The sequence below is a fragment of the Hyperolius riggenbachi genome, chromosome 1, assembly GCF_040937935.1.
Source record: "Hyperolius riggenbachi isolate aHypRig1 chromosome 1, aHypRig1.pri, whole genome shotgun sequence".
In the NCBI taxonomy this organism is placed as follows: domain Eukaryota; kingdom Metazoa; phylum Chordata; class Amphibia; order Anura; family Hyperoliidae; genus Hyperolius; species Hyperolius riggenbachi.
Genome location: NC_090646.1, coordinates 284,472,067 through 284,494,854, shown reverse-complemented (window position 1 = coordinate 284,494,854; position 22,788 = coordinate 284,472,067). Strand labels below are relative to the sequence as shown.

Here is a 22,788-nt window from a genome sequence, read left to right as displayed (position 1 = left end):
GTGGGCCGGAGCGGATTGCATAGGCACAGTAGTTCTGCAGCGAGGGACATGCTGGGAGCTTAAGGCTGGAGGAAGCCCCCGGTAAGCAGCACTTATTTTATTAAATTTTCCCCTGATTAGCTACCAGCCAGGCACTTAATAGCACTCGGCACATGCGCCGAAAAGGTGGCTCACCCTAAGGAATTACATCTGAAGGCGGTAGTTGCCATCCTCAGACGTGAAGTTGCGTGGTTTTTTTTTGTTTTTTTTGCAGGTGGTAAAACCTGTCTCACTTCTAATTATGACACATGTGGTATTTCAAAGGCTGCTATATGGTTGCATGTAACTGCAGTCAAAAGGCGCTCTTGGCCAGCAGATGGGTGGTTGAACTGCCTGACAAACACGCAGTTTATCCTTCCATGGAGAATGGGCCTTACAAAGGAGCCAGACATTACAGTCAGCTGGTGGGAATTTCCATTAGCTGACTGGCTTTTCTTAAAAACAAAACATAGGGTTTTATGTCATGACAGTAACCTCCCACTAGCATATGCCAAGTGACATGATGGTAGCTGTTCTAGTGCTCTTGTAGCAATAACAATGGTTAATACTTGAAAGCTCCGTTCTGGGATATGTTGAGTAAAGGAGTATGCCCACTTCAAAGTTGCCCCCCGCTGACTATTAAAAAAAAAAAAGAATTACCTGTTTTAGCATACTCAAAACCCAGACCCAGAATTTGTATTTATTGTAGATTTCAATAGTGTCGGGAAAGGGGCTAGAACGTTTTGCCATCATGCATTACCATTGCAAACATTTTCCAGTCATTTTTTTTCCCTCTTGGGTCTCCATGGACCTTTGCAGATTTAATATGGAGACTGGTGCTCCCAAGTCAGAAATACAAATCCAAAAGGGTTTTTTTCCCTTTCACTTGGCTATGCTGTCCAGAACTGAAGAACTGAGATAATGTAGTTACTGAAATTGGGCTTGATCTTCTTTTTTTTTTTTTTTTTTTTTTTTCTTTTAAGGGCAAGTGTAGTCATAAAGAAAAATGCAGTAATCCATTTTGCCAACTCACAGTTCTAAAGAAATACCTTTCGCATGTCTACTTGGGATATGCCTTCTAAAAGATCAAATGTCAGCAGCTTCTGACTTCACCCTACACCCCCTTATTGTAAACAATGCAAGTGATAACTCTTAATGTTTGCCATGAATTCACAGTATGGTAGATGTAGGGATGTGGAACGTGACTATTTTGCCCACACATTTGCAGTACAGTAGCTGTTTTTTTTTTTTTTTTTTTAAGTGTGGGCATTACAGTGGAACCTGGAGACAGTTGCCATCTTCTTAATGGCATACTCTTGACAGGGGGTGCTATGGGCATTATTTGGGTTCTAGACTAGTAGTTGGATGGAGAAGTAAGTTTTGCTTTGTAAGTGCTTCTATCCTTTTGCCTTTTTTTTCACCCAGTTTAGTGAGCAGCTTGGTAACCGTGTTCCCAAGCACATAGATCAGTTTATCAACTTTACAGCGTAACCAGTGAATGGTGCCACCGAGATGCTCAGTGTTATATTTGCATTAGTTGAAATGTTAAAATCATGCTGTTTTACTGATCATGTTATTTGTTAAATGTTAATTGTCAGTAGGCATAGAGATAACATAGCCTTCAGGGTTGTTAGTAAATCAGTAATATAAAAATACAATGCTGATCTTAAATGGGGAGTGAGGTTTGCATTATTGCATTCTGTGCTTTTCTGTGTTTCATACCTATAAGAAATGTCATTCTGTTTCCTTCAGATTTATACTACGGTGGAGAAGCATTCTCTGTAGAACAGCCACAATCTTTTACTTGTCCTTATTGCGGTAAAATGGGTTATACAGAAACCTCGCTACAGGAGCATGTAACTTCAGAGCATGCAGAAACATCGACAGAAGTGGTACGTATATAAGAAGGCTTAATTGTTACAGAACAGAGGTGACTGATACAGTAACCAAAATAAAAGTATAATCAGTGATAGGTTGTTGCAAGAGGACAACTAATTTGCTCTTTTGGTTTCCAGTATCACCTCTATGCGGATGACACCCAAATCCATCTCTCAGCCCCTGACCTGTCCACGCTACTATCTAGAGTCCTCGACTGTCTGTGTGCCGGTTTTGCATTCATGTCCTGCTCCCTCAAACTCAACATGAGTAAAGCAGAAATTGTGATTTTTCCACCATCCAATTGCAACCATAAATGTAACACCCCAATAACCTGGACCTCTAAAGCCCGCTGCTTGGAGTTATACTTGACTCAGAGCTCTCCTTTAAACCTCACATTGCCTCATTAACTATTGCCTGCTATTTCCAGCTCAAAAATATATTCCGTATTCCTCCCTTCCTTACATAAGAGGCCACCAAAATGCTTGTTCACGCCTTAGGCCTCGTTTCCATCTTTGCGCTTCTGTCCGCTTTTCAGCAACATGTATCAATCTGTAACATTGATGTGCTGATAAAAAGCGGATAGAAGCGCACATAGTGGAAACGAGGCCTTATAATCGCCTGCCTAGACTACTGCAACACCCTGCTTAATGGTCTACCAAAGAACAGGCTGGCACCTCTTCAATCTCTTCTAAACTTAGCGGCCCACCTCATTCACCTCTCCACCCACTCCTCTGATGCAGCCCCACTGTGCCGATCCCTCCACTGGCTGCCTATTACCCAGAGGATCCAGTTCAAACTCCTGACTCTAACATAAAAAAAGCCCTTCACGAGTTGTCCCCTCCATACATCTCCTTGCTAATTTCTAGATACTGTCCCTCCCGCAACCTTCTCTCCTCCCAAGAAATTCTCCTGGCTGCTAAGCTTATCACATCCTCTCGTGCTCGCATCCAGCACTTTACTCGAGCACCACCCCCTCATCTGGAACTCTCTTCCACAGCCTGTACGTCATGCTCCACACCTGGACATCTTCAAACGCACTTTTAAAACACACCGGTTCAGACAAGCTTATAACATTTTATAGCTCTTATTTACATATCTGTTCACAATGTAATCAGAGGCAAAGGCTCACTGCCTCATCCAGCACTTTACATGAAATATACAGTCTTAGACCCCAATTCTCGCTGACCATTTCTAACTACTTGTTTTCAATAGCAAAATTCCAATGGCTGTTTTCGTTCGTAGACATGGCCTATACTCAGACATCACACTAGGGCTGCACGGTTTTGCGGTTTTAAACCGAAACTGCGATTCACGTGCAGCCTATTTCAGGATCGTCAGTAGCTTCGGTTTTGGGAGCCACTGATTGGCAGAAGCCGTGACTAGCAGTGAATATTTATGATTGTTAATGAGCCGGGCAGCAGGGGGAGGGCGAGTCAGTCCAGAGCAGCACAGCGCGCCACCAATAGGTGGCGGAACTGTACAGAGGGTGGTACAGAGTGATTGGTGGTGCTGTGTGCTGCTCTGGACTGGACACGCCCCTCGCTGCCCGGCTCATTAACACTCATAAATATTCACTGCTAGTCCTAGCTTCTTCCACGCCTCCCCCTTCCAACAACATGGGGGGCGCAGTGATGCATGATTATATTTTCATCAGCTGAGCCAGCTAGTTAACAGCAGCTGCTGAAAGTGACGAGAGCTAGCCAGGAGGAAAGGCAGCGCTGTAAGGTTACACTATTAGGAGGGGTTCCGAACTCTTTCCTGTCCTGGCACCTCTGAGCCCCGCTTCTGTACTCCGTACACAGATGTCTCCCTCTCTGCACACTTGCTTATAGAAGCAGTGATGGTTTTCTGTCCCTCTCCCTACACTTCCTTAATGCCGCAGCGCTGGTGTTCTGTCTCGATGCTGCGGGTGATGGTCTGCAGGTAATAGATCACCCACTCCTACCCCTCATTGCCCTTCTCACATTCCTCAGCCTTCTCGCACTGTTATTTATGATACTCTGCACTTTAACTATTACCCTGCTGGAAGCTCTGTGGCCAGATTAACAAGTTTTCTCGTACACAGTCTGCCTCAATTGTCACCAAAATGTTCTTTATTTATAGCAGGGTCTTATACTGGAACAACTATACTGGAGGCGCTTACCTGGCTAAACTATACTGAGGGCATTATGAATTTAGTGCTAAAGCTCGATTTGAAGAAAATCGTGAAGAAAATCGAAATCGCAATTTGAGAAAAAAAATTGCAATTTCAATTTTTTCCTAAAATCGTGCAGCCCTACATCACACGCTGATGACTTTGCTTTTCCAGTCTGTTGAGATGCTGTGCTGGCATGTCCTTTTAGCTTATAGACACTAGCATAACCGCTTGCCTGTAAAAGATGTGTATGTTCCCGGTATCTTAGCATATTATGTGTTGTGTATTGCAGTGATCTTTACAAAACAAGTGCTCAGATTGCACACCATGGTGCAGTGCTTCAGATCCGCACATAGTGTGAGTGAGCCCTAAGGCAATATTAAAGTAGTGGTTGCCATATTTACACATGTACAGTGGAGGAAATAATTATTTGACCCCTTACTGATTTTGTAAGTTTGTCCAATGACAAAGAAATGAAATGTCTCAGAACAGTATCTTTTCAATGGTAGGTTTATTTTAACAGTGGCAGATAGCACATCAAAAGGAAAATCGAAAAAATAACCTTAAATAAAAGATAGCAACTGATTTGCATTTCATTGAGTGAAATAAGTTTTTGAACCCTCTAACAATAAAAGACTTAATACTTAGTGGAAAAACTCTTGTTTGCAAGCACAGAGGTCAAACGTTTCTTGTAATTGATGACCAAGTTTGCACACATTTTAGGAGGAATGTTGGTCCACTCCTCTTTGCAGATCATCTCTAAATCCCTAAGGTTTCGAGGCTGTCTCTGTGCAACTCTGAGCTTGAGCTCCCTCCATAGGTTTTCTATTGGATTAAGGTCCGGAGACTGACTAGGCCACTCCATGACCTTAATGTGCTTCTTCTTGAGCCACTCCTTTGTTGCCTTTGCTGTATGTTTTGGGTCATTGTCGTGCTGGAACACCCATCCACGACCCATTTTCAGTTTCCTGGCAGAGGGAAGGAGGTTGTCGTTCAGGATTTCACGATACATGGCTCCGTCCATTTTCCCGTTAATGCGATTAAGTTGTCCTGTGCCCTTAGCAGAAAAACACCCCCAAAGCAAAATGTTTCCACCCCCATGCTTGACGGTGGGGACGGTGTTTTGGCGGTCATAGGCAGCATTTTTCTTCCTCCAAACACAGCGAGTTGAGTTAATGCCAAAGAGCTCTATTTTGGTCTCATCAGACCACAGCACCTTCTCCCAGTCACTCACAGAATCATTCAGGTGTTCATTGGCAAACTTCAGACGGGCCTGCACATGTGCCTTCTTGAGCAGGGGGACCTTGCGAGCACTGCAGGATTTTAATCCATTGCGGTGTAATGTGTTTCCAATGGTTTTCTTGGTGACTGTGGTCCCTGCTAATTTGAGGTCATTCACTAACTCCTCCCGTGTAGTTCTAGGATGCTTTTTTCACCTTTCTCAGAACCATTGACACCCCACGAGGTGAGATCTTGCGTGGAGCCCCAGAGCGAGGTCGATTGATGGTCATTTTGTGCTCCTTCCATTTTCGAACAATCGCACCAACAGTTGTCACCTTCTCTCCCAGCTTCTTGCTAATGGTTTTGTAGCCCATTCCAGCCTTGTGCAGGCCTACAATTTTGTCTCTGACATCCTTGGACAGCTCTTTGGTCTTTCCCATGTTGGAGAGTTTGGAGTCTGCTTGATTGATTGATTCTGTGGACAGGTGTCTTTTATACAGGTGACTAGTTAAGACAGGTGTCCTTAATGAGGGTGACTAATTGAGTAGAACTGTCTAACCACTCTGTGGGAGCCAGAACTCTTAATGGTTGGTAGGGGTTCAAAAACTTATTTCACTCAATGAAATGCAAATCAGTTGCTATCTTTTATTTAAGGTTATTTTTTCGATTTTCCTTTTGATGTGCTATCTGCCACTGTTAAAATAAACCTACCATTGAAATGATACTGTACTGAGACTTTTCATTTCTTTGTCATTGGACAAACTTACAAAATCAGTGAGGGGTCAAATAATTATTTCCTCCACTGTATATTATGTGCAATATTCTTTATCATGCTTGGGGTAACTTAATTATCTAGAAATTTGCTATGACAAACTTCTTTAGTAGTTAAGGTATGCTTAAATTTCTATGGTATCTGTCAACAAAGGCGTTTACAATACATTATTTTTAATGTATAATAAATATAGCTTAATGTTGACATTGCTAAGTAATCTTTTATGTTTTCTTATGTTTAATTTCTTTATCAGACAATGTTTTTGTGGTTAAACAATATGTTGCACATTTCTTTGCAGATATGTCCAATATGTGCAGCATTACCAGGGGGAGATCCAAATCATGTCACAGATGATTTTGCTGCCCATCTAACACTTGAACACAGAGCTCCAAGGGATCTAATATCCTTTATCTTCTGCTTTTATCATGTTAGCTGTGTGTTTTATGTTTTCTTGATTTATTGCTACCACTTTTCACATCCAACAGCCTTTGGCTTTTTTGACTGTGTTGATCTTAATGGGTGCCTTGTAAACAAATGGGACTTCTTACCAGTACATTTAAAGTGTACCTGTTGGGAAAAAAATGTGCCCCTACCGGTTACTCACCTTGGAAAGGTGAGGCCTCTGGATCCAGGAGAGGCTTCTCATGTCCTCCTCCAACAGCCTGTTCCAGCGCTGGGACCCTTGAAAAGCCACTTGTCAAAAGCTTTCCCACTAGCACAGACCCACTTGGACTCCTGCGGAAAAAAAACTGAGCCTGATTGGGTCTGAGCTATTGCACATGCATGAGCCACCTGAGCTGTAGCACACACTTGATCAGGATCTGCTTTTTCTGTTGAAGCCCAAGCAGGTCCATGCTGCTGCACAGGCGCAGCACATCTGCAATTCGGATATCCCTGTTCATGACTGGCTTGCTGGCGCAAGTCTGGGGAGCCCTCATGCGGACCCTAATGTAGGTTATTTTGATTGCACAGCATCAAAGGGATTTTGTTGGAACATGATAGTGCTAATAATGTTGAGATGATCAATGGCAGATGTACTATGCAAACCAGGGTCAGATTTACCATAAGGTACTGTAGACACGTGCCTACAGGCATCTGCTAATGTAAAGGGGGCTCACTCCTCTAGTGCATCCCTCCCTCCTTCCCTATGCAGAATCCTGAGCAGAGCATAAATGAGTCAACTCACCCAGCTCTTGACATTCCACTGATGAGATCTCCCTTTAGTCAGGGGCACCATTAGCTACTTAATACTGAGGCTACCTCTGGCTATCTAATGCTAAAGGGACACCTGTAGCTATGATGGGCAAAGGAAGTAAGGAAGAAGTGACAGCTTGGCCAGCCAACACACTTGTGGTGCGGTTTAGCGAGGGTAGTAGGTTCATGGAGGGTGAGGTCTGGGGTGCCAGAACATCTGTGCCTATAGGCTCCTGTGATGTAAATCCGGGCCTGATGCAAACAAAGCTGCATTTATAAATAGTGGGTGATTTATGCCCTCCAGTTCCACCTGCAATGCATACATTTTCTATTGAGCTTTCTAAATTTGCTGTTGTATCTTGTATTCATATAGCTGTAACTCTAATGGTTCAACCATGTTTTTACTTTGGAATATGTTGGCTATTTTCCTTAACTACGTCTTATGATGAATCCAGTGGAGTTCGGCACGTACGAAGGATGTTTCACCCTGGCCGAGGGTTGGGAGGGCCACGAGCTCGCAGATCAAACATGCACTTTACTAGCAGTTCCACTGGAGGGCTTTCATCCTCACAGAGCTCATATTCACCAAGCAATAGGGAAGCCATGGATCCTATAGCTGGTATGTATTTTAATTGTGATTATGTAAATTGAGTTTAAGTGAGTGAAAGTGATGCCTGGAACCCACTAGGAATTGCTGAAGCGCTTTAAAATTGCTGCAGCGCAGTGTTCTGCGATTCCTAGTGCAATTGCGTTTCTCAACACTTGGAAGCGCTGTACAGTAAACTGTACGTCGCTTCCATTTAGCGTTTTTCGTGTTTTTTTTTTTTATTTAAACAAACTTCATTATACTTACCAGGTGTCTGATGTCCGGCTTTCATCCATAGCCTTGAACCCTAAAGGAAGAGGCCATAGGTGCTTCTCTAGGATAAATCAGACGCACCTGTGACCTCTTCCTTTGGGTGGACGGGACTGCAGACGGAAACAGGGAATCCGGACACCTGGTGACTGTTATGAAGCTTATTTAAATTGTAATCACTTACACACACACACACACACACACACACACACACACACACACACACACACACACACACACACACACACACACACACACACACACACACACACACACACACACACACACACACACACACACACACTTTCATTGGCAAAGTGTTTTTGGGAATCGACAGCGATTGTCGGGTATCCCAAAACGCTGCAGAAATTACCCTGGTGCTCACCTGTTAGCGCCAATTGGAGAAATCCGTGTGATAAGCAAAGCTTTACCAACAAAAACTGTTTTTAAGTTTGTATATCCTTTAATGCATCTAGATCTATAATTTGAGTCTCATAAAATAGATGATTATAGTTATCAAATAGGCTAAATAAGGGCACATTCGAATCACCTTCTTTCATCAAGGAGTCCTGTCACCAGTTTAACAAAGTTGCAGTGGTGCTGGGGTATTTTAAATCCATGTGAGTTTTTTTATATTAACTTTATTTTGTATAGAATTACCCTTTAATTAGTTAACCACTAAGTGTTTTTTTTCCCCTTAGAGGACAACAGAGGTGACATGTGACTTAAAATAGACGTGTATGTACAGTGCCAAGCACATAAATAACTAGGATGTGTTCCTTTTTTTCTTTCGCTGCCTGAAAAAAGTTTGGGTATGCAAGTGATGGAACTGGGTCAGACGATAGCATAACCCTCACTGATAAGTAATTGCAGCCATAAAACACTTTCCTTGCAGAAAATGGCTTCTGAGAGCAGGAAACAGAAAAAAAATGGGCAATAATGCATAGATTTGAGCTCTGTCATACTTTGCTGAAGGTGCCATTGAGCAGACACTATGAAACAGTACAAACTTAAAAACTAGATTTAAATATAAAATGTTGAATATCTAAAAAAAGTCATTTTAGGAGAATGAGGATAGATGCAATTTTTTCTCATCAGTTTATTTTCAGCTCGGATGTCCTTTATGGACCAGAGCAATTTTCACAATGCGCTCCACCCTTTCATTTGCCAATAACTTCCACTAATCACAACTAAATGATCTATATCTTGTTTTTTTGCCACCATTTAGGCTTTCTTTGGGTGGTACATTTTGCTAAAAATTATTTTATTCTAAATGCATTTTAGCGAGAATAATAAGAACAAAATGGCAAAAATTCATTTTCTTAGTGTTCAGCAACTATGGTTTTAAAGAATACATTCTACTGTAAGTTAACCCCAGTTATTATTGTCCCGGTTATTACACTGTTTAAATTATGTCCCTATCACAATGTATGACGACAATATTTTACTGTATTTGGAAATAAGGTGTAATTTTTTTTCACTAATTACACCTCATTTGCAAAAATAACAGTAATATACCCTTGTGACATACATGATAAAAAAAAAAAAGTTGAGTCCCTAAGGTAACTGTATTTAAGATTTTTTTTTTATATGCAAATGTTTTATTTTGGTAACTATGGGAGAGTGGTGAATGTAAGGAATTAATTTTAATGGGAAATGTATGTAAGTGTAATTTTACTATTTGGCTACTAGATGTACTGCACTTTTTCTTCCTGTGCGTACTGTTAGTACGATAACAGGAAGTAATGCGTGTATGGCTGTGTTACTTTGTTTAATCTCATTGATGCTGGTTGTCATTGATCACAGGCACTTAGATCGATGAATGGGAACTGTGTTTGGGTGGCGATGAGAACGTGCGTGTAGCAGTGGTAGACAAATATCTACGTCCCTGGGACTTTAGATGAAGTCCCGTGGGACGTAGATATACTGCACTCGGTGCAGTAAATAGTTAATGGGACCGTTCCAAGAATTGTCTATGTAAAATACAGAAACTCATTTTGCAGTTTCTATGTTGCTGCAATTGAAAACTAATGCATGTTGTGTTTTATTTTTTTTTCTTCCTTACAGAGTTATTATCTCAATTATCAGGCGTTAGACGTTCAACGGGTGGACAGCTCAATTCTTCAGGGCCTTCTGCCTCTCAGCTCCAACAGCTACAAATGCAGCTACAATTAGAGAGGCAGCAGGCACAGGCAGCAAGACAACAACTAGAAACGGCACGGAACGCAACTAGACGCAACAATGCAAGTAGTGTCACCACCACCATTACTCAATCAACAGCAGCAACCAACACATCCAATACGGACAACAATCAGCAAACTGTACAGAATTCACAGTTTCTTCTCACAAGGTATGCAAGTGTTGTAGATTTTTTTTTATCCTGGTTCACTATGGAAGGGACTTGCTACTGTTTGAACTGTCAAATTGTAATGTGCTACAAGAACTGTGCAGAGTTTTAAGTTGCCTCTTAGTACTCTCCTAGAACAGGGATGGACACATTCTGTACTTTGCAATGCTGTGTCTGGAACTAGACCTCAGCCCTGAAATTAGCAGTCAATTGCAGTGTTTCAGGAAATGGTTATTGCATTGGTTGTGGACTTTAACAGGGTTGTGGTAGTACAAGCAGTCCCCTACTTACAATCAACTCGAGTTACAATGTTTCAGAGAGACGAAAAAGTCGTTTTCATGTGCAAAATTATACAATATTGTTTTTTATTACTTATGTTGTTTAATGTTACAGTAATGTATAAAATGGTATTAGTTTAAAACACTTTAAGAGGGCATTAAGAACATGAAAACATAATTTATGCTAGATGTCCAAATCCAGAGTTGTCCGAAAGTAATCATTTGTCCACATTTCACCATGTATAACACAGGACTCAACTTACAAACATTTTCTTGGAACGGAACTTGCTTGTAAGTAGGGGACCTCCTATAATTATTCTTGGTACTCCTATCTCAGTGTACATTGCTCTTCATGCAGAGATAATGGTGCTGTGATGTGCTAAAATAACTGCTAATGAAAACCCACATAAGCGCTTGATAAACACAAATCCTCAGACTTATAGTTAACACCAATCTAAATACCATATCTACCACCTGTCACCTCTTAAAGAGACACTGAAGCGAAAAAAAAATTATGATATAATGAAGTGGTTGTGTAGTACAGCTAAGGAAAAAAGCATAATGCTTGGGGATACACGGTACGTTTCTGTACCGTGTATCGAGCCGCTGATGCTCCCAGCTGATAATTTCCAACCTGTCCGATACCCGCACGGATCGATTCCACGCTCGATCCCTGCGGGCGGACAATAGCGGGGAATCGAGCAGAAGATAAGGAGGTGCCCGCGGGGACGAGCGGGAATCGATCCCGGAGGCGGCGGGAGTCGATCCAGCGGCTAATTGAGCCGCCGGATCGCTCGGTGTATTTACAGCAAATGAGCAGAGACATAAGTCTAATGCTGGGCATACATGGATAGATTCTCCCTTATCAATCGAGCCGCTGATGGCTCGATTGATAATATCCGACAGGTCCGGTGACCCGCCAGATAGATTGCCCGCTCGATCCCCGCGGGGGGACAATAGCGGGGAACCGAGCGGCTGATAAGGCATGCCCGTGGGGACGAGCGGGAATGGATCCACGCGCATAAATTAAGTGTATGCCCAGCATAATATTTGTTTCCAGTACAGGAAGAGTTAAGAAACTCCAGTTGTTATCTATGCAAATAGCCATTGAGCTGTGCGACTGTGAAAGTCCTGGAGAGCTCTGATTTCTGATTAGGTTATCCCCACTGTATTGTGTTTTTCTTTTGCAGAGAACAGTTCGGGACAGGTCAAACGTTCACTGCCTGTTCTGCAAAAACTTTTAGAATACTGAGTAATGCTGGATCCATACGGTGCGTTCGCGCTCTCTATTTCCCGCTCAATTCCCGTCGATTCATTTATTTCCAACTTGTCCGATTTGGATTTCGATGGATCGTTAGGTCAATTCGCATGCAAAGTATGTCGAATCGACCTAACGAGCCATCGAAATCCAAATCGGACATGTTGGAAATAAACAAATCGACGGGAATCGAGCGGGAAATCGAGTGCGCGAACGCACCGTGTGGATCCAGCATAATGTGTAAATTGCACATATTAGAGTTATGCAATGTTATAAAAAAAAAACTGTATAACTGAAAATAAAAATGAGAATATTTTTTTTTGCTACCAATGTTCTATTAATTACCCCTACTACACAACCAATTCATGATGATATAATTTTTTTCCCGCTTCAGTGTCTCTTTAAATATGATCACTAATTCTTAACCCATAACGAGATTTTACCCCATACATTGGTTTCACCCCTTTATGGGAATTGGATCAATCAAATACAATTGCTGCTGTTTTGGATAGGCCATTTCCAGTCTACCTGCAAATTGCAATCAAATCTGTATCAGGTTTGAAAAATTTACATCTCATGCTTTATGTCTGAGAATTATGCTCTGAATACACATGCAATTTTCTGTCAGACAGATGGATTGATGGATAATGTGTGACTGGTCGGATCTGATTTCTGATCATTTTCCTGAACGATTTGTATAGAAGTGATCAGAAAAACGATCAAAATCAGATTGGATCTGTTGGAAATGATCTATCGACCCATCTATCTGACGAGAAATTGCATGGTATACTCCCAGCGTTAGCCTGGAAGGATCCTCTCACTATCCAGGCATTGTCTCAGCTCAGTGCTTCTAACAGGTTACCAACTATGCTAAAATGATCAGTCAACATAGTGTACAAATTGTGTATTCCTGATAGCACGTTTAATAATACTGAGGGACAGTTATCAAAAATATGCTCAGGCTGCAGTTATGGCAGTTATCCAGCCTGACACTGTTCCCAATACACTCTACTGAGCCAAGAAAAGTAAACTGCTTTACTATTACAGCAATATAAAATAGAACATTTGTAATATTTCAACTGCCTCTCCCATTTTTTATTTTTTGTAGTGGTTCAAGCATTAATTGTTCAAATAATAAAAGAACATGGATAGACACATCTCTCCTGTGCCCATGATTCTGCGCTTTGCAAAGCTGTGTGTGGAACTAAGCCTCACTTCTGAAATATATGCATGTACTACATAAAAAATGAGGGAGGCAGTTTAAATATTACAGATCCCCAATTTTATAATGCTGTAATAGTGAAGCTGTTTACTTTTCCTGGCTCAGTAGAGTGTATTGGGATTAGTGTCGGGGTAGAAAACTGTCATACCTGCTGCCTGAGCATGGTACTAAGAACGGTCGCTCATAAAACTTGCATGCATCGATGCTTGCAAAGATCCATCTATACAGTGTTTGGTCTCCAAACTGTTGCCCTAGTGATCACATCCGATCGCCATTAAAGGTGTCCACAAATCTAAAGGCCAAGTATAGGTTACAGAAGAGGTTAATTAGGTAGAGGTTAACCATTCGCTACAAGAAAGAAAACGCTTTAATTTTTAATGTAACAGTGTAGGCCTGAACGATTTTAGGAAAAAATTGAATTGAGCGATTTCTGTCTAAAATTGCAATTTCGATTCACGATTTCCTTTTCTTCCCACCTTTCTTTATAGAAATAAACTTCCTACGTGCATTGTTGTATTATTTCTTAGCACACTGTGGAACATGCTTGTGTCAGTGCCAAGTTATACATTTAGTACTAATGCCTAAAGAACTTTAATGGCAGATAGATCTCGTGGTTTGTACGGATGTACCGTATATACTCGCATATAAGCCGACCCGCATGTAAGCCGACCCCCCAACTTTTCCCTGAAAAACCAGGGAAAAATGATTGACCCCCATTTAAGCCGGGGGTAGGAAATGCTGGATTGGTGCAGGTCGCGTGATTCCCCCCCCCCCCCCCCCCCCCCCCCCCCCGTGTGTCCCAGTATAGCTAGTATGGTGCCCAGTATTGGTAGGTAGTGCCTCAGTATAGCTAGTATAGTGCCAAGTTCAGCCAGTATAGTGCCCAGTATAGTTAGTATAGTGCTCAGTATAGCTAGTAAAGTGCCCAGTATTGGTAGGTAGTGCCCCAGTATAGCTAGTATAGTGCCCAGTATAGCGCCCAGTATAGCTAGTATAGTGCCCAGTATTGCTAGTATAGTGCCCAGTATAGCCGGTATAGTGCCCAGTATAGCTAGTAAAGTGCCCAGTATTGGCAGGTAGTTCCCCAGTATAGCTAGTATAGTGCCCAGTATAGGTAGGTAGTGGCTTCCGTGGTGGTCGGTGGTCCTCGCTCCCCCCCGCGGCCGCCGCTGCTATTACCTGCTTAAGGCAGCGGCTTCCTCTAATCCGGGTTCCCCTCTCATGTTCCGTATAAGTGTATCACAGCAGCGCACCCGGCGCTGCTGCTGTGACGATGCAGGGGGCAGGAAAGAGCGCGGCTTCCTGTAAAGGCGATGTGTATCGCCGTTACCAGGGGAACCGCTCTGCGATGGGGACTCAATAAAAAAAATATACATACCTTGGGACAGGGCTGTGGCGTCATGGAGTCAGGGCAATTTTGGGTGCCTGGAGTCGGAGTCGGGAAAAAATGCACCGACTCAGACTCCGACTCCTAATGAATTTAAACCGTAATTAAAATAGAAAATATGAGAAAATGTTCTATTTCTCAGATAATAGTCATCATAAATAATTTATACATACAGTAATAGCTGTGCTTAGTCCACAAAAATGAAATAAACCAATCAAAATTAGTTACTTGTGCTGCTTCAATAAAGCAGTCCCAGTATTTTTAAAGTCAGATATATATATCTGATTGTGACTGTATATATATGATGTGTACACAGGAATCTCATATATACTAAATAACATCTATGCTGTAAATATAAAGCCTGATGTGTAGCCGTGTCACTAATAGAGATGGTCAATGAGATGGAAATAATTCTGCGTGGATTCTGATTTATGCAAATGTATGCACTCCCTTTGCTCATGAAATCAAATAATTTGATATGTTGTTAAAATTTGGTTTGGTGACTACGAATTAAATGGTTCCTGAGAAGGATGAAAAGAAGTTTTATACATACCTGGGGCTTACTCCAGCCCCCTTCAGGCCAATCAGTCCCTCGCTGTCCACCTCCACCACCTGGATCTTCTGCTATGAGTCCTGGTAATTCAGCCAGTCAGCGCAGTCCGGCTGCATGCCGCTTCCACACCCAGGAGCGTTCTGCACCGGCGCAACAGTGCTGCGCAGGTGTAGTACACTCCCGGCGGCAGAGTGTGTGCATGCGCACTACGCCAGACTGGCTCAAGTATCTGGACTCATAGCAGAAGATCCAGGTGGTGGAGGAGGACAGCGAGGGACTGATTAGACTGAAGGGGGCTGGAGGAAGCCCCAGGTATGTATAAAACTTTAATTTCATCTGTCTCAGGTTTACTTTGTTACCCAGTAGTACTATACTCTACATATGCACTCTCCACAGAGCTGCAGGGAATCCACTGAGAATGTTGTGCACATTGAACACAGAGGTATTGTCTATCACCCATAAACCTGGTTCAGATTGTGCATGAAGAATGTGTAATAGAGGAAGAATCTCCTTATTCCCCTGTAGAGTACCTGCACATCACTCTTGCATGTACCCACAGTTACATTGCCTAGGTCCTGATAGATGTTCTTTGTTTACAAAGGACTAGTTTTAGTCTATGACTAAAGGGAATAAATATGGCAGTCTCCATATCCTTCTCACTTCAGTTGCCTTTTAAAATTCCTAAGCGTTGGCAGTTAAGAGACGAATTTCATGTTACATACTTTCAATCAACAAGATTGTAATATGCAAATTAGAGGAGTCAGAGTCGGTGGAATCCTAAACTGAGGAGTCTGAGTCGGTGGATTTTTGTACCGACTCCACAGCCCTGCCTTGGGAGACCTCCAGCCCCCTCCAGGCTTATCGCTCCTGCGCTGTCCTCCTCCGCCTCCTCGTTTTGTCTGCAGCTGGCTCCGGTAAGTTCTTTAGTCAGGGCCAGTCGGCGCAGTCCAGCTGCGCGTGCTCCCCTGTCTCACTCCCATCGCCGGGAACGTGCACATGTGCAGTTGGTCCCAGACCGGAGGACATTCCGGTACCAATTGCGGACGAACGAGGATGTGGAGGAGGACAGCGTGGGAGCGATGAGCCTGGAAGGGGGCTAGAGGAAGCCCCAGGTATGTCTATAATTTTATTAAGCCCCCATCTCAGGTTTACTTTAAGACCTACCCTTTAGTAAACAGTGATGAGAAATGCTTATTCTCTGCCCATTATGCTTTTGGGCCTATTTACACAAATTTCTGAGGCAAAATTGCAGCCTATTGCGGGCAAAAAAAAAATGCAGTTTTCCACAGCACACACTCAAATCCCCATAGCCCGTGCATGGCGTGGTAAAGGAATATGGATGTGCATTTGCATCAACGTGGAAATGTGCCCTTTGTCTTCAATGGTCCAAGGATATTTCTGTCATTTTGGAGATATGGTGGCTGCCAGTTTGCCCTTCTCCTGAAAAATGCTAGTCTTCCAGCCTGTAATCTTATCTGACAACAAGGCTTTAGTCACTCTTTTATGGAGAACAAGAATGTGAGACTGTCTACTCCATGTACCGTATTTTTCGGACTATAAGACGCACTTTTTCTCCCCCAAAAGTGGGGGGAAAAAGTCACTGCGTCTTATGGTCCGAATACAGGGAGTCCCCGACTTACAAACACCCGCCGATACGAACTGCCGCTGCGCCGCAATGTCGGGGACTCCCTGTGCAGTCCACTCTTTGTCCTCCTGTGTCCTCTTCTTGTCCCTGCCCCCCCGCAGTGTAATTAGCGGCCCCCGCTGTGTAGTTAATGTCAGCAGTGTATAACCCGATAATCCCCGCATCAGTACAATGACATTGCCCCCCCCCCCCCCCCCCCCCCGTAGTGTAATTAGCGGTATCAATATAATCCAATTAGGCGCCCGCTTTGTAGTTAGTGGCAGCCATGTATTACCTGATAGTCCGCATTAGCATATTCCTGATAGTCTGCATTAGCATATTCCTGATAGTCCGCATTAGCATATTTCATTGTCTCCCGCTGGCGCTGTGTAATTAGCAGCCATCCGATCCTAGAAGTCCGCGCTGCTCGGAGACTTTTCCTATGCGTCATTCGCCTCTAGTGCCGGCTTTTCATGTTGCGTCATTACAGGCGGCCGGCACTAGAGGGAAGAATGACGCATAGGAGAAGTCTCTGAGCAGCGCGGACTTCTAGGATCGGATGGCTGCTAATTACACAGCGCCAGCGGGAGACAATGAAATATGCTAATGCAGCGAATACACTGCGGGACTATCAGGTAATACATGGCTGCCACTAACTAGCGGGCGCCTAATTGGATTATATTGATACCGCTAATTACACTGCCGGGGGGGGGGGGGGCAATGTCATTGTACTGACGCTGGGATTATCGGGTTATACACTGCTGACGTTAACTACACAGCGGGGGCCGCTAATTACACTGCGGGGGGGGGGGGCGGAGACATGCAGAGGACACAGGGGGACCAGCAGAAGACACGGGGGGCCAGCAGAGGACACGGGGGGGGGGGGCAGCAGAGGACACAGGGGAGGCCAGCAGAGGACACAGGGGGGGCCAGCAGAGGACACAGGGGGGACCAGCAGAGGTCACAAGGGGGACCAGCAGCACAGGGGGGCCAGCAGAGGACACGGGGGCCAGCAGAGGACACAGGGGGGACCAGCAGCACAAGGGGACAAGCAGAGGACACAGGGGGACCAGCAGAAGACACAGGGGGACCAGCAGAGGACACAGGGGGGGGGGCAGCAGAGGACACAGGGGGGGCCAGCAGCACAGGGGGACCAGCAGAGGACACGGGGGGGCCAGCAGAGGACACAGGGGGGGGCAGCAGAGGACACAGGGGGGGCCAGCAGAGGACACAGGGGGACATGCAGAGGCCAGCAGAGGACACAGGGGGGACCAGCAGAGGACACAGGGGGGACCAGCAGAGGACACAGGGGGGACCAGCAGAGGACACAGGGGGACCAGCAAAGGACACAGGGGGACCAGCAGAGGACACAGGGGGACCAGCAGAGGACACAGGGGGACCAGCAGAGGACACAGGGGGACCAGCAGAGGACACAGGGGGACCAGCAGAGGACACAGGGGGACCAGCAGAGGACACAGGGGGACCAGCAGAGGACACAGGGGGACAAGCAGAGCACACAGGGGGACAAGCAGAGCACACAGGGGGACAAGCAGAGCAAACAGGGGGACAAACTGAGGAGGTCAAGGGGGACAGATGGGGACTCAGAAGTCACAAGGGTGATAAGAAGAGGACAAAGAGAGGTACAAGGGGGGGGCACAAGAAGTACAAGAAGTCCATAATAATTGGGGTGAGAACATCCACAAGATGCCCCTGGACCATAGACGCACCAGGTTAAAAATATTTTTTTCCCCTGGTTTTTGCCCTCTAAATCTAGCTGCGTCTTATGGTCCGGAGCGTCTTATGGTCCGAAAAATACGGTACTTGTTCCAGGTAAGAGATTGGACAAAGTGTTCTCTACCTAAGCAGTTAGAATTACAGCTAGCACACCATCATTTTTAGTATATAGAATATAGAAAACTGATGTGAGATAGTATATAATATATGGAAAACATTATTTTGCAGCATATGCCAGTCAGTTATTTCTGTTAATATTTTTTGTTCTTACCTCATTGCAGACTAAATGACCCGAAGATGACAGAAGCTGAGCGACAGTCAATAGAAAGTGAACGGGCAGATCGCAGCCTCTTTGTCCAGGAGCTGTTGCTTTCTACATTAATGCGGGAAGAAAGCTCCTCCTCAGATGAGGACGAGCGGGGGGAAATAGCCGATTTTGGGGCTATGGGTTGTGTAGATATAATGCCTTTAGATGTTGCTTTAGAAAACTTAAATCTCAAAGAGAGTAATAAAGGAAGCGAGCCTCCGCCACCTCCTCTTTGATGACATCCCCCTTTGCAGACAATGTCCTCTGTGCTGTAACTGCCAATGAAAGTGGACAAACAACTATCTTTGGGTTTGTTTTGGTGATTGTAATTTCCAGTCTGTCACTCTTGTTACATTGTGTACATTCAAAAAAAAAGTTTAAAAAAAAAATGTAAAAAAAAAAAAAAGTCAAAAAGAGACAGAGGCAAATATATATGACAAAATCACTTAACTAATTTTTACTTCTAGCAGATATACATAGGTAGCAGTTCCAGAGGCAGCCGTCTGCTTCCTGTACCTTGACGTAAGCAAAAAATAAAGCTCTCCTTATCTCCCACATTCAAACTGAAGAGGAAAAAAAAACTATATGGATAAAAAAAATCTCTAATGAAGCTGCTGTGTGTATTTATGAATATTAATTAATAAAAACTGCTTGGATGGTTTACCATAACTACTGCATGAGGTTTTTTGCAGCGTGCATGAATTTTTAGTGACATTGTCATTAAGGGAAAAAAAAATTAGACAAAATGACACAGGCTTAAATTTTTAGACTGTTAAGCCACAAATCCCAAAGCTTTCCTAAACATTATTCAAAAGGTTACAGCACCTGACGACATGCAAGGTTAACCAGGACTAGTGCGTTTCAGCCTTGGATCTTTTGAATAATGTATGATTTATTTTATGTGAGTTCAAAGCAAGTTCTACAGTGGTGTTAACTGTATGTCTGCTTGGATATTCACTTGACAATATCTCTAAAATGCCATCATAGGCAGTTAGCACTAAGAAGGGTGTTTTACTAAATTATGAATAGTTTTAAAAAAAGAAATCTTATAGATTTGTTGTGCTTTTTTGCGGAGTATATTGAGAAGTCATAATTTGATCATTAGATGGCAGCATTGTCTTTATTTCTGAGCAAGATAGGCCTGTGCAGAAGGAAATGTACCTGTAACAGCTACTGACATCCTCCCTTTCATTTTCTAACCTGCACTGGAATAATGAGAGCTGGGATTCAGTATCCATAGACAACAGGCATTTTCTTTTGATACAGTACATTTATTGATCTGAGCAATTTATGCGGATGATCTCGCCCACATCAGTTAAAGTAAATATGCAAAGCAATGAAATCGACTATTAACTTCTTCTTTAAATTCCTGTTTTGAACTTTAATTATAATAATATAATGACATTACAGTCAGGCCACTGTCAGAAATTGCAGTATATGTGATCCTTCAAGCAAACCTTTGTTCTTTTGTGTTTAAACGTTTGTTTTTCTTCATGTGGTTAACAAACAAAAAAAAGTTTTCAACTGTTCAGTTTGTTTTATCGAGGTGTAGAGTGATTCATTTAAATGCTGTTTGGAAACAGTTAGCCCAGGTTATGTTGTCGTAGTTTAAAAAAAAAAAATTCACATTCTTAATCTTGATTTTTTTTTTCTGAGTTCTCTTATTTATGTATTTGCTTTCTAGTTTGCAAAGCCTTGTCCACCAAAGGAGAGCTTGAGGATTTTCCCTTCAGGACTTTTTCAGTATACAAGTCATAATTCCTAATGCTATTGTTAGCACTTTTTTTTATTTATTGTTACTTTTTTTGATTTTTCTTTTGGCATACAAGTAAAAAAAAGCCTTTGATTAAAATCATGCCACCTACATGCCTATACTATTAATCCTATATAAAATATGTACAGTGTTCTTTTTGTGCATAGAATTTCATAAAGGTCCTGACACAGCAGGTAGCAGGTTACTTTTTTGTTTTGCAATGTACAGTTAGAATATAAAGAAAATAAAAGGAAAAAAAAAAAGTATGCAAAGCCTTCTGATGAATCTGCCAATATATTATCACTTGATCATGTCTGCATTTATTCCTCTTACCTTTCCTTCACATGGCAACTGGCAGCATCACCTCTTGTGCAATCAGATATACAGTGGCGTATTGTAACCTACAATAACACTGGGTATATTAGTGCTAGTCCCTGTCACCTATGGCAAATACTGCTGACATGTATTCCTACACAGTCTTGCTATTGAATGTTTCATCCCATCCATGCAAGGGTTATGGTGCTGAAAGAGTTAGAAGGAAGAGGTGACTCTGGTCTTCTATTGTAGCAGTTTAGCCCATTTTTTCCATTTTTATTTTGTTGAAAGTTTCCAAAAAAAAGCAAAAACAAGAAAAAAAAAAAAGCAAAACATTTCTTGGAGCTGTAGTCTTTTCAAACACATTCTGCACATTACAGCTATGAGTTCAGTTCAATAAAGTATTTTCAAGACTGTTGCTCACTTGAGTTTATTTGTACCTACTGATGTTGGGAATGTGGAAGAGTGTGTACTCCAGATGAACTATATATATATATAAAGCTCCTGATTACCAGTAAAACTTCAAGTGTACGTTGATTCTTTGTTCATAAATTCATCATGTTAAATTACAACATGCATGTTTATTCAGCATTAGCAAATTCTCAAGAACTGGAAAGTGCTTACAGGTATGAAGGTTTATTTCCACACCAGGGAAAATAATTTGATTGTAAGCAAGGCTGACAATTCTCCTAGCGATTAAAGGCCCATACACACGTCGGATTTTTCTGAACGACGGGTCGTTTGAACGTCCCGTCGTTCAGTCGTTCGCACGCGGAATCAGACGTGTGTACGGACTATCGTTCGCGTGATAAGACTGGTTTCCACCAGTCTTATCACCCGAACGATAGTCTGTACACACGTCGGATTTGACGTGCGAACGACTGAACGACGGAACGTTCAAACGACGGGTCGTTCAGAAAAATCCGACGTGTGTATGGGCCTTAAGGCACACTTATATAGGTGGCACAACCAACTCTAAAGCGATGAGTCAGCCAAAGAATGCTGGTTAACTCTTGGTTGTGATTTAGGAACCAGTTTGTCCTCAGAGCCCAAATAACTTGTGTGTTTTACTTGACAACAGTGGAAAAAAGAGCTAATAATAATCGATGAGTGTTAGTGGCTACTTAACTTCCCAAGACATGACGGAAAGAGAAATTATTTTTTACCTACTGGTTTGAATCAGTCTTGTGAGAAACAGTGCTTATCACACAGTAGTATTTCACAGTGATTGTTTTGAGTACTGGCTGATTTTACCTGCCTAATGGTTACTTATGCATAAGGAATATCTGGAAGTGTTTACACATGTAAGTGGGTAACTGATGTACTTTGAGTTGACTACCTCTGCTACATTATCAGATATACCTGATTTATAAACAGTATGGATGTTATCAAAACCCATACTGACTTCTTTCATCTCGCTCTCCAGGCTTTAGGAATGATCTAAACTGTTAAAGTGACCCGTTCAAGGACTGCTGTAGCAAAAACAAGTAAGCAGTTAAAATCTTACAGATCTGGTTGGTTTTGGACTAGTCCATTTCACATTGGGAGCTCTCAGTATTATGGTATTTTGTTTTTCAAAATCATTCCCTGAACTGCAGTTGCTAAGTCTAAGTGTCAAAATGGTATGCAAGCGAGTAGGGAGGCTGGCTGACTAGTATGTTACTATTCTGGCAGTTAGACTTAGCAACTGCTCAGGAAATTATTTTGAGGGAAAAAAACGGAGAATCCCACATGAGGGGATGAACTAGTCCAAAACCTGTCAGATTTTAACTGCCTACCTTTTCACTGTAGTGGTCCTTTAATGAATCTATGCTAGTGAATGCACTGTTACAGTATATTCTAAAAAAAAAAAAAGTATTTGAAGTTACACTATAGCGAAAATAAAACTTGTGATATAGTGAATTAGATGTGTAGTACTGATAATTCATAGAAGAATT

General features: G+C 42.7%; 1 protein-coding gene across 3 annotated transcripts in view; it reads left to right on the top strand.

Annotated features, from left to right (window-relative positions):
• KCMF1 (potassium channel modulatory factor 1) overlaps window positions 1-21,269 on the top strand; it is a 90,098-nt gene extending 68,829 nt beyond the window's left edge. For 2 of the 3 annotated variants that reach the window (XM_068233665.1, XM_068233664.1), the window contains exons 3-7: window positions 1,771-1,910; window positions 6,322-6,423; window positions 7,662-7,836; window positions 10,141-10,423; window positions 18,758-19,452. In XM_068233665.1, the coding sequence (XP_068089766.1) occupies window positions 1,771-1,910; window positions 6,322-6,423; window positions 7,662-7,836; window positions 10,141-10,423; window positions 18,758-19,019 (962 nt within the window). In that variant the 3' untranslated portion in view covers window positions 19,020-19,452. Of the gene's footprint in view, window positions 1-1,770; window positions 1,911-6,321; window positions 6,424-7,661; window positions 7,837-10,140; window positions 10,424-18,757 lie in introns of all 3 variants that reach the window. The other variant, XM_068233663.1, reaches the window with a different exon arrangement.
• Window positions 21,270-22,788: the final 1,519 nt, after the last annotated feature.